General features: G+C 43.5%; 1 protein-coding gene across 10 annotated transcripts in view; it reads left to right on the top strand.

Annotated features, from left to right (window-relative positions):
- The window catches only part of snap91a (synaptosome associated protein 91a), a 204,328-nt gene that overhangs the window by 186,127 nt on the left and 5,290 nt on the right, over positions 1–12,911 (top strand). For 9 of the 10 annotated variants that reach the window (XM_063040866.1, XM_063040865.1, XM_063040864.1 and 6 more), the window contains one exon: positions 2,900–2,998. The exons of the other annotated variant lie outside the window; for it this stretch is intronic. In XM_063040866.1, the coding sequence (XP_062896936.1) occupies positions 2,900–2,992 (93 nt within the window). In that variant the 3' untranslated portion in view covers positions 2,993–2,998. The remainder of the gene's footprint in view (positions 1–2,899; positions 2,999–12,911) is intronic. 10 annotated transcript variants of the gene reach the window in all.

Here is a 12,911-nt window from a genome sequence, read left to right as displayed (position 1 = left end):
AGAATATTTTCCTTTCAATAGAATATACTTATTTCAGTACCATTGAAATAGAACAGAGAACAGTACAGCACAGGAATAGGCCCTTCTTCCCACAATATTGTGCCAAACCAATTAAATTAGTAATCAGACGGCCAACTAAACTAATCTCTTCTGTGTACACAATGTGCACGTCCTTCCATTTTCCTCACATTCATGTGCCTATATGTGGAGAGGATTCAGAGAAAATTCACAAGAATGATTCCAGGAATAAGGTTACCGTATGAGGAACGTCTGGCAGCTCTGGGGCTGTATTTCTAGAGTTCAGGCGAATGAGGGGGAATCCCATAGAAACATTCCGAATGCTAAAAGGCCTGAACAGATAAGATATGGCAAAGTTATTTCCCATGGTAGGGGATTCTAGAACAAGACGGCACAACTTCAGGATTGAAGGTCGTCCTTTTAGAACTGAGATGCAGAGAAACTACTTTAGTCAGGGGGTGGTAGATCTGTGGAACTTGCTGCCACGAGCGGTTGTGGAGGCCAAGTCATTGGGTGTATTTAAGGCAGAGATAGAAAGGTTCTTGATTAGCCATGTGCTATAACAAGAGATTAGATAAAGCTGGGTTGTTTTTTCTGGAGTAGTGAAGTCGCAGGGGAGACAAAAGTTTATAAAATCCCACCACCCAGCAACCCACTTATTTAACCCTAGCCTAATCACAAGACAACCTACTACCCAGTACATCTTTGGACTGAGGGAGGAAGCCGAAGATCCTGGAGGAAACCCATGTGTTCACGGGGAGGAACAGACAAACTCCTTACAGATGACATTGGAGTTGAACTTCTAAACTCTGGCACCTCAAGTTGTAATAGTGTCAAGTTGATTGACACGCTACCTTGGCACCCAACGTTAAGCACAACATCATGGGCTGCAGTGCTGTCCTGCAAACTAATTTCAGCTGAAGTGTTGTCATATTCTTGTCACTACCCTGAGGTTGCTCCCCTACTTTTAACATAACTATCTCATCTGCTTCGTTGCTTGTAACCAATGCACTTTAATGTTTCACCATTAGAGCCAACTAACATTCACTCTTGAGACTTTTGCTTGCTTCTCTCCTCTAAGTCAGCTGAAGTGATGTGTAATTCTAGCTGCAATCACCTAGGTTAATTTTTTGTATTAAGTACATTTTATGAACAGAAGAAAAACAGGTGAATTTAATTGGGCACTTTCCCACTATATTCTCTAAATTTTAGTCAGCGGGTTATTATTAATTATTAACACTTATCAATACTTTTCACAGGAGATTATAATAATTATAAATGTGTACAGTTAACTTCTCAAAGTATTGAAGAGGCTGAATATTCTGCCTGTGGTTTTCAAGCACAACATACATGGCTTTTAATTTTTATAAAAATTGAAAACATCATTTTTCAATATTGAAATCATTGTTTATCCAGATTAGTATTTTTTAAGAAAAGAATTAGCTTCTGAATGGGATTTCAACTCTATAGCAATGTGTTTGAAATGTACAGAGGCCTTGAGCATCTGTTGTGAAAGTGTATTTCACATTGTCGCAAAGGGCACAGAACGCACAAGAAGGAGCAAGCCATCCAGCCTCTGAGCCTGTGCCAGTATTCATCACAATCACAGCTGATCTATCTTGGTATCATTTTCCAACACTGCCCTAATATCCCTTAAAGATCTATTATTTTGAGCTGTTTTACTTTACAAATTAGAGAAATATTTTCCCATTTTAGTTTTTAAGTGCGTGATATGGGAACAGAAGGGCCCTCGGTTGGTTGGGGTTGACCATGGATGTTGCCTCCTAGCTGTCTACACATATGCAAGCCAGGGCAGTTCAATATGGAGAGCAAACTGGTGCCCGTCCAGCAGCCCCCCCCCCCACCCCCTCTCCACACAGCTAATCAGTCCAAAGAAACAGCAAAGACCAATGCAGTTTGTCACAGTGGTATTGCAAGAGCTGCTAGTCAGCGTGGAACTCAATGTAGGACTGCCTTAGGGACTCCAACTCCGGACTTTTCAATGGCATTTACTCCCGAAGCCTTCTGCATAAGTGGGTATAGCCACAAGGCAACAAATCAAGAGTTTTCTTTCTAGATTAGCTGCCTACCACGGCTGATGAGCTCCCATATGCCCAAAGTGACTGGTTTTAAGGTGCCTCTAAACCTCCTTTGCCCCTTCTCTTGTCAGTAGAAATGGTACCACCAGGCAGAAGGCCAGGAGTTGGACCTGGTTGTCAGAGGCTATTTGAAATGCATGCCATTGGGAGCATTTAATAGGTAGTGGGACCTTATTCCTAATACCACCCCTACCCCCACTCCGGCTATGACAACCTTAAAGAACCTGGGAACAAAGGACTGTTAGATTAAGTACAAATATTTATTCAATATTGACACTTCTATTCAGAAATTTGTTTTACATTTTGAGGAGCATTATTCTATCTGTGATAAGAGTTGAAATAATCAGGATTAAAAGCTTTCAGTGTTCTGTTTCTACACAGAGAGAAATGTCAGAACATTAGCTTTAAGTTGGCTATAATTAAGATGGAAGCCATTCCATGACAATAAATTGTTTAATCACGCAGTGAATATGTTAGACATGATTATATCTCAGAATACAGATAGTATCCCGAAATCTAATTGTCTGGATATTAGTTGAATCTTTTATGTCAGATGCATATTTGTGATAAATATACAGGAATTGCTGTTTCTTGCCAAACTCTGTGCTTAACACTGCTTGCATTTCTTGTCTTCATTAATATTTTCAAGAAGAAAGTTATAAATGCGTTTACTATATTAACATGTTTGAGCAGATTGTGCATGTGATGATATAAGCCTTTCTAATCTCTTGGCCTCACTGTGTTGCTGCTTTTTCTGCCTCCTTTGGTATCTGCTTTGATAGCTTTCCCCAAGCCCAACGCCTGCTACTCAGAGCCCCAAGAAACCTGCAACCAAGGATCCTCTAGCAGATCTAAACATCAAGGATTTCTTGTAAACAAAGGTACACTCCAGGTTCTATGTGGGTATCATTTTGTGTGCTAGAAGTTAGAATTGCATGAGAAGTGTGAGAGTTTGAGTGATTTTAAAAATATTTTAGTACATTCACCAATTTCCTACTGGTGACATTTTCCAGAATGTTGAAGGATGCCATAAACATTGAATAAATCCTCAGAAGCGCACTGGAATGAAGGTGTTTGCAGTTAATTCCTAACTGCGTATTTGAATGTTAGTGGGCTGATCGTTGATTCACAAAATGCAGTAAAACAATTTTATGCATTGTGTTTTTAATTTCTCTGCAATTTTCCTATCCTCTTTGTAACTGTTTTGCCATCATTATTAGAGTATGATCATGTAGGTGCAAAAAATCCTGCAGTATGGTACCTAGCGAGAATGGAGATTAATTGTCCAGTACTTCGGTTCAATGTATAAGGGAACAATGCAATTAAAGGAGCGTACAGTCATAGAACACTACAGGACAGAACAGCCCCTTCAGCTCATCTATTCTGTGCTGAATTATTATTCTGCCTAGTTCCATTGACCTGCACTTGGAACATAGCCCTCCATACCTTCCCATCTATGTACATACCCAAATTTTTCTTAAATGTTGAAACCAAGCCTGCATCCACAGCTTATGCTGGCAGCTCGTTTCACACTCTCATCACCCTCCGACTGAAGAAGTTCCCCTCTCGTGTTCCCCTTAAACATTTCACCTTTCACCCTTAACCCATGACTTGTAGTTCTAGTTCTAGTCTCACGCAACCTCAGTGGAAAAAGCCTGCTTGCATTTACCCTAACTATAACCCTTATAATTTTGTATATCTCCATCAAATCTCCCCTATTTCTCCTAAGCTCTAGGGAATACAGTCCTAACCTATTCAGCCTTTCCCTATAACTGAGATCCTTGAAGTTGGTTTAAGGCCAAATCAGACTCATTTCTGCTGATATTCCAAAACTTCATTCCCTATGAGTAAGTAACATTTTTTTTAATTTATTGAGATGCAACACAGGATAATCCCTTCTGGCCCTTCTAGCTGCGCTGCCCAGCAACCTCTGATTTAACCTTAGCCTAATCATGGGATAGTTGACAATGACCAGTTAACCTACCAACTGGTACACCTTTGGACCGTGGTAGGAAACCCACGTGGTAACCCCAGGGAGAATGTAAAAATATGCAGACAGTGGCAGGAATTGAATGTGTGCCACTGGTAGTATAAAGTGTTATGCTAACCACTATCCATAACCTTGGTTGAAGTCACTTTTGAGATTAACTTAATGCAAACTGGAGAACTGAATCTAATGTTTCTTTGGTCTTTTGAACACAAACTTTATATTTTCCATTTGTTTTTAATCCAATCCAACCTTTTAGAAAGACAAATTCATGACATTTAAACTGCAAAACAAAACTATGGGAATTGGTTTGCATGAGACAAAGAATGAATGCATATAGAAGAGGGAGATAAAATGCCTTAAAGTGAGCCTAGGAGAATTTACATAGAACACAGAACAGTACAGCACAGGAACGCCCTTTGGCCCACAGTGTTGTACCGAACCAATTAAATCAGTAATCAGGTGGGCAACTAACTAATTCCTTTGCCTACACAGTGTTCATATCCTTACATTTTCCTCACATTTATGTTCCTATCTAAACATCTTGTAAAAGTCTTCAATGCATCTGCCTCTACTCCCACCCCAGGTAGTGCAAAAGAACTTGAAATTACCCCCTCTCATCTGAACTGCATGCCTGTTGATAATTAGACATTTTATACAAGTGGAAAAGATACTGTCAGTCAACCGTATCTTTGCCTTTCATGATAAAACCATGAGACATAGGAACAGTATTAGACAATTTGGCCTATTGAGTCTCCTCCGCCGTTTCATCATGGTTGATTTATTATCCCTCTCAACCCTATTGTCCTGCCTTCTCCCTGTAATCTTTCATACCCTGACTAATCAAGAACCTATCAACCTCCGCCTTAAATATACCTAATGACTTGGCCTGCACCTGTGGCAATGGATTTGACAGATTCACCACTTTCTCACTCAAGAAATAGTTCCTCATTTCTGTTCTAAATAGATATCCCACAATTCTGAGGCCATGTATGCCCTTTGTTCCTGAATACCCCACAACTCTCTTAAAACAAACTCTCCAGACTCTTTACAACAGGAATTCTGCAGATGTTAGAAATTCAAGCAACACACATCAAAGTTGCTGGTGAACACAGCAAGCCAGGTAGCATCTCCAGGAAGAGGTACAGTCGACGTTTCAGGCCGAGACCCTTCGTCAGGACTAACTGAAGGAAGAGTTAGTAAGAGATTTGAGAGGGGGAGGGGGAGGGGGAGATCCAAAATGATAGGAAAAGACAGGAGGGGGAGGGATGGACCCAAGAGCTGGACAGATGATTGGCAAAGGGGATATGAGAGGATCATGGGACAGGAGGTCCGGGGAGAAAGACGGGGGGCGGGGGGGTGGAACCAGAGGATGGGCAAGGGGTATGGTCAGAGGGACAGAGGGAGAAAAAGGAGAGTGAGAGAAAGAATGTGTGTATAAAAATAAATAACGGATGGGGTACGAGGGGGAGGTGGGGCATTAGCGGAAGTTAGAGAAGTCGATGTTCATGCCATCAGGTTGGAGGCTACCCAGACGGAATATAAGGTGTTGTTCCTCCAACCTGAGTGTGGCTTCATCTTTACAGTAGAGGAGGCCGTGGGTAGACATATCAGAATGGGAATGGGATGTGGAATTAAAATGTGTGGCCACTGGGAGATCCTGCTTTCTCTGGTGGACAGAGCGTAGGTGTTCAGCAAAGTGGTCTCCCAGTCTGCGTCGGGTCTCGCCAATATATAGAAGGCCACATCGGGAGCACCGGACGCAGTATATCACCCCAGCCGACTTACAGGTGAAGTGTCGCCTCACCTGGAAGGACTGTCTGGGGCCCTGAATGGTGGTACTGGTTCCTCCCCCCCACACCCCGTCTTTCTTCCCAGACCTCCTGTCCCATGATCGTCTCATATCCCCTTTGCCAATCACCTGTCCAGCTCTTGGCTCCATCCCTCCCCCTCCTGTCTTCTCCTATCATTTCGGATCTCCCCCTCCCCCTCCCACTTCCAAATCTCTTACTAACTCTTCCTTCAGTTAGTCCTGACGAGGGGTCTCGGCCTGAAACGTCGACTGTACCTCTTCCTAGAGATGCTGCCTGGCCTGCTGCGTTCACCAGCAACTTTGATGTGTGTTATCTCCAGACTCTTTCTTGTACTTTCAATATTTAATAGGTTTTAATGAGATTCCCCCCCCCCCCATTCTTCTAAGCTCCAGAGGGTACAGGCCCTGAGTCATAGAACACTCCTCATTTGTTAACCCTTTCATTCCTGGGATCATTCTCGTGAACGTACTCTGGACTCTCTCCACCACCAGCACATCTTTTAGCTAAGGGACCTAAATATGCTCAATGCTCCAAGTGCAGTCTGACCAACGCCCTGCTCTGCTGGGGGAGAAGCTGACAGTGATGCAGGTGGATGCTTTCCTGGTGTCATGGATTATTGATTACCTGACTGGCAGACCACAGTACGTGTGCTTGCAACACTGTGTGTCCGACAGAGTGATCAGCAGCACTGAGGCTCCACAGGGGACTGTCTTGTCTCCCTTTCTCTTCACCATTTACACCTTGGACTTCAACTACTGTACAGAGTCTTGCTATCTTCAGAAGTTTTCTGATGACTCTGCCATAGTTGGATGCATCAGCAAGGGAGATGAGGCTGAGTACAGGGCTACGGTAGGAAACTTTGTCACATGGTGTGAGCAGAATTATCTGCAGCTTAATGTGAAAAAGACTAAGGAGCTGGTGGTAGACCTGAGGAGAGCTAAGGCACCGGTGACCCCTGTCTCCATCCAGGGGGGTCAGTGTGGACGTGGTGGAGGATTACAAATACCTGGGGATACGAATTGACAATAAACTGGACTGGTCAAAGAAAACTGAGGCTGTCTACAAGAAGGGTCAGAGCCGTCTCTATTTCCTGAGGAGACTGAGGTCCTTTAACGTCTGTCGGACGGTGCTGAGGATGTCCTACGAGTCTGTGGTAGTGCTATCATGTTTGCTGTTGTGTGCTGGGGCAGCAGGCTGAGGGTAGCAGACGCCAACTGAATCACCAAACTCATTTGTAAGGCCAGTGATGTTATGGGGATGGAACTTGACTCTCTGACAGTGGTGTCTGAAAAGGGGATGCTGTCCAAGTTGCATGCCATCTTGGACAATGTCTCCCATCCACTACATAATGTACTGAGTGGGCACAGGAGTACATTCAGCCAGAGACTCATTCCACCGAGATGCAACACTGAGCGTCATAGGAAGTCATTTCTGCCTGTGGCCATCAAACTTTACAACTCCTCCCTTGGAGGGTCAGACACCCTGAGCCAATAGGCTGGTCCTGGACTTATTTCCTGGCATAATTTACATATTACTATTTAATTATTTATGGTTTTATTTTGCTATATTTATACTCTATTCTTGGTTGGGGCAACTGTAACGAAAATCAATTTCCCCCAGGATCAATAAAGTATGACTATGACTATAAAACCTCAGCATTACATCCTTGCTTTTATGTTCTAGTCCTCTCAAAATCAATGCTAACATTGCATTTGCCTTCCTTACCACTGACTCAACCTGCAAGTTAACCTTTAGGGAATCCTGCACAAAGACTCACAAGTCCCTTTACAGCTATGATTTTTGAATTTTCTCCTCACTTAGAGAATAAATTCCTTCTATCAAAGTGCATGACCATGCCCTTCCCTACACAATATTCCATCTGCCACTTCATTCCCCATTCCCCCAATCATCTAAGCCCTCCTGCAGACTCCCTGCTTCCTCAACATTACCTGCCACTCTACCTATCTTCGTATCATCCACAAACCTGACTACAAGGCCATCAATTCCTTCATCCAAATCATTGATATGTAATGTGAAAAGAAGCCGTCCTAACTCTGACCCTTGCGGCACACCACTGATCACCAGCAACCAACCAGAAAAGGTCCCCTTTATGCCCACTCTTTGCTTTGTGTCAGTCAGCCAGTTTTCTATTCATGTTAGTACCTTTCATGTAATACCATTGTCTCTTATTAAGCAGCCTCATGTGCAATACATTGTCAAAGGCCTTCTGAAAATCTAAATAAACAATATCAACTGACTCCTTTGTCTATCCTGCCTGTTATTTCCTCAAACAATTCCAACAGAATTGTCAGGCAAGGTTTTCCCTTCAGAAAACCATACTGACCTTGGCCTATTTTATCATGTGCTTCCAAAACTCTGAAACTTCATCCTGAATATTAGACTTCAACATCTTTCCAACCACTGAAATCAGGCTAACTGGCCTATAATTTCCTTTGTTCTGCCACTCTCCCTTCTCAAAGAGTGGAGTGACATTTGAGTGCTTTAAAAGGGATAGAGAGGGCAGAAAAAGGGGAGGAGGGGTGGCATTACTGGTCAGGGATACTATTACAGCTACAGAAAGGGTGGATAATGTAGCAGGATCCTCTTTTGAGTCAATATGGGTGAAAGTCAGGAACAGGAAGGGAGCAGTTATTCTACTGGGGGTATTCTATAGGCCCCCTGGTAGCAGCAGAGATACAGAGGAGCAGATTGGGAGGCAGATTTTGGAAAGGTGCAAAAATAACAGGGTTGTTATCATGGGTGACCTTAACTTCCCTAATATTGATTGGCACCTGATTAGTTCCAAGGGTTTAGATGGGGCAGAATTTGTTAAGTGTGTCCAGGATGGATTCCTGTCACAGTATGTGGACAGTTCGACCAGGGGGAATGCCATACTAGATCTAGTACTAGGTAATGAACCGGGTCAGGTCACAGATCTCTCAGTGGGTGAGCATCTGGGGGACAGTGACCACCGCTCCCTGGTCTTTATAATTATCGTGGAAAAGGATAGAATCAAAGAGGACAGGAAAATTTTTAATTGGGGAAAGGCAAATTATGAGGCTATAAGGCTAGAACTTGCGGGTGTGAATTGGGATGATGTTTTTGCAGGGAAATGTACTGTGGACATGTGGTCGATGTTTAGAGATCTTTTGCAGGATGTAAGGGATAAATTTGTCCCGGTGAGGAAGATAAAGAATGGTAGGGTGAAGGAACCATGGGTGACAAGTGAGGTGGAAAATCTAGTCAGGAGGAAGAAGGCAGCATACATGAGGTTTAGGAAGCAGGGATCAGATGGGTCTATTGAGGAATATAGGGAAGCAAGAAAAGAACTTAGAAGGGGCTGAGAAGAGCAAGAAGGGGGCATGAGAAGGCCTTGGTGAGTAGGGTAAAGGAAAACCCCAAGGCATTCTTCAATTATGTGAAGAAAAAAAGGATGACAGGAGTGAAGGTAGGACTGATTAGAGATAAAGGTGGGAAGATGTGCCTGGAGGCTGTGGAAGTGAGCGAGGTCCTCAATGAATACTTCTCTTCGGTATTCACCAATGAGAGGGAACTTGATGATGGTGAGGACAATATGAGTGAGGTTGATGTTCTGGAGCATGCTGATATTAAGGGAGAGGAGGTGTTGGAGTTGTTAAAATACATTAGGACAGATAAGTCCCCGGGACCTGACGGAATATTCCCCAGGCTGCTCCACGAGGCGAGAGAAGAGATTGCTGAGCCTCTAGCCTAGGATCTTTATGTCCTCGTTGTCCACGGGAATGGTACCGGAGGATTGGAGGGAGGCGAATGTTGTTCCCTTGTTCAAAAAAGGTAGTAGGGATAGTCCGGGTAATTATAGACCAGTGAGCCTTACGTCTGTGGTGGGAAAGCTGTTGGAAAAGATTCTTAGAGATAGGATCTATAGGCATTTAGAGAATCATGGTCTGATCAGGGATAGTCAGCATGGCTTTGTGAAGGGCAGATTGTGTCTAACAAGCCTGATAGAGTTCTTTGAGAAGGTGACCAGGCATATAGATGAGGGTAGTGCAGTGGATGTGATCTATATGGATTTTGGTAAGGTATTTGACAAGGTTCCACACGGTAGGCTTACTCAGAAAGTTAGAAGGCATGGGATCCAGGGAACTTTGGCCAGGTGGATTCAGAATTGGCTTGCCTGCAGAAGGCAGAGGGTGGTGGTGGAGGGAGTACATTCAGATTGGAGGATTGTGACTAGTGGTGTCCCACAAGGATCTGTTCTGGGACCTCTACTTTTCGTGATTTTTATTAACGACCTGCATGTGGGGGTAGGGGGGTAGAAGGGGGGGTTGGCAAGTTTGCAGATGACACAAAGGTTGGTGGTGTTGTAGATAGTGTAGAGGATTGTCAAAGATTGCAGAGGGACATTGATAGACTGCAGAAGTGGGCTGAGAAGTGGCAGATGGAGTTCAACCCGGAGAAGTGTGAGGTGGTATACTTTGGAAGGACAAACTCCAAGGCAGAGTACAAAGTAAATGGCAGGATACTTGGTAGTGTGGAGGAGCAGAGGGATCTCAGGGTACATGTCCACAGATCCCTGAAAGTTGCCTCACAGGTGGATAGGGTAGTTAAGAAAGCTTATGGGGTGTTAGCTTTCATAAGTCGAGGGATAGAGTTTAAGAGTCGCGATGTAATGATGCAGCTCTATAAAACTCTGGTTAGGCCACATTTGGAGTACTGTAAACAACAGGAATTCTGCAGATGCTGGAAATTCAAGCAACACACATCAAAGTTGCTGGTGAACGCAGCAGGCCAAGCAGCATCTCTAGGAAGAGGTACAGTCGACGTTTCAGGCCGAGACCCTTCAGTTAGTCCTGACGAAGGGTCTCGGCCTGAAACGTCGACTGTACCTCTTCCTGGAGATGCTGCTTGGCCTGCTGCGTTCACCAGCAACTTTGGAGTACTGTGTCCAGTTCTGGTCACCTCACTATGGGAAGGATGTGGAAGCATTGGAAAGGGTACAGAGGAGATTTACCAGGATGCTGCCTGGTTTAGAAAGTATGCATTATGATCAGAGATTAAGGGAGCTAGGGCTCTACTCTTTGGAGAGAAGGAGGATGAGAGGAGACATGATAGAGGTGTACAAGATAATAAGAGGAATAGAGTGGATAGCCAGCGCCTCTTCCCCAGGGCACCACTGCTCAATACAAGAGGACGTGGCTTTAAGGTAAGGGGTGGGAAGTTCAAGGGGAATATTAGAGGAAGGTTTTTTACTCAGAGAGTGGTTGGTGCGTGGAATGCACTGCCTGAGTCAGTGGTGGAGGCAGATACACTAGTGAAGTTTAAGAGACTACTAGACAGGTATATGGAGGAATCTAAGGTGGGGACTTATATGGGAGGCAGGGTTTGAGGGTCGCACAACATTGTGGGCCGAAGGGTCTGTACTGTGCTGTACTATTCTATGTTCTATGAAATTTTCCAGTCCTCAAGAACCATTCTAGAATCCAGCAAATCTTGAAAGATCACTACTAATGCCTCCACAATCTCTTCAGCTACCTCTTTCAGAACATTGGGGTGTATCTATCTGGTCCAAGTGACTTAACTACCTTCAGGCTTTTCAGCTTCCCAAGCACCTTCTCCTTAGTAATAGCAACGGCACTCAATTCTGCCCAACATTGTTGCATTTCTGGCGTTCTGCTTATGTCTTCCACAGTAAAGACTGATGCAAAATACTTACTCTTTTCATCTGCCATTTCTTTGTCTCCTACTACTACCTCTCTAGCATCATTTTCCAACAGTCTGATGTCCACTCTCATCTCTTTTACTCTTTATGTATCTGAAAACACTTTTCGTGTCTTTTAAAAAAAAATTTGTTGGCTAGCTTAACTTCATATTTCATCTTTTCACTTGTTATGGCTTTTTTTGTTGCCTTCTGTTGGTTTTAAAAGAAATTCCCAATCCTCTACCTTCCCACCAATTTTTGTGATATTATATGCCCTCTCTTTAGCTTTTGTGCTATTGTTGAATTCCCTTTTTCGTCAGGGTTGCATCATCCTCCCTTTATCAAACTTCTTAATTCTAGGCTGTATCTTTTCTATGCCTTCAGAATTTCCCCCAGCCATAGCTATTCTGCCGTCATTCCTACTAGTCCCTTTCCAGTCAACTTTGGCTAGCTCCTCCCTCACGCCGCTGCAGTTTCTTTTAATCCACTGTAATACTTATACATCCGGTTTTAGCTTCTTCCCATTCCAGAATTGCTCTACCCCTAAGTGGCTCAACCACAAGCTGCTTTAAAAAACCATCTCATAGACATTCTACAAATTCCCTTTCTTGGGATCCAGCACTAACCTGATTTTCTAAATCTATCTACATGTTGAAATCCCCCATGATTATTGCATCATTGCCCTTTTGACATGCATTTTCTATCTCCCATTGTAATTTGTAGTCCTCACCCAGGTTACTGTTCAGAGGCCTATATGTAACTCCCATCAGGGTCTTCTTACCGTTGCAGTTTCTTAACTCTACTCACATAGATTTTACATCTTCTGATTATGTGTCACCTCTCCCTAAGGATTTGATTTCATTTTTTTTTTACCAACAGAGCCACACCACTCCTGCCTATCTACCTATCTTTTCAGTACAGTGTCCTAGGATATTAAACTCTTTCAGCCATGACTCAGAGATGCACACAACATCATATTGCTTATCTCTAACTGCACTACAAGATCATCTACCGTATTCCATATACTGCGTGCATTTAAAAAAAACATTGTTAGTCCAGTATTCATCACCCCTTTTTGATTTTTGGCCCTTGTTACACTTTAACTTATCCGACTAACTGCAATTTTTCCCTATCATCTACCTGTCCTTCTGCACAGTCTTACTACACACTGCATCTAGATGTGTACTAACTGCCCCATCCTTGCCCTATCATTCTGGTTCCCATTCCCCTGACAAATTAGTTTAAACGCTCCACAACAACTCTAGCAAACCTGACCACAAGGATATTGGTACCCCTCAGGTTCAGGTGTAACT

Source organism: Mobula hypostoma, chromosome 2, assembly GCF_963921235.1.
Source record: "Mobula hypostoma chromosome 2, sMobHyp1.1, whole genome shotgun sequence".
Taxonomy (NCBI): domain Eukaryota; kingdom Metazoa; phylum Chordata; class Chondrichthyes; order Myliobatiformes; family Myliobatidae; genus Mobula; species Mobula hypostoma.
This window is presented reverse-complemented; position numbering and strand designations above follow the sequence as displayed.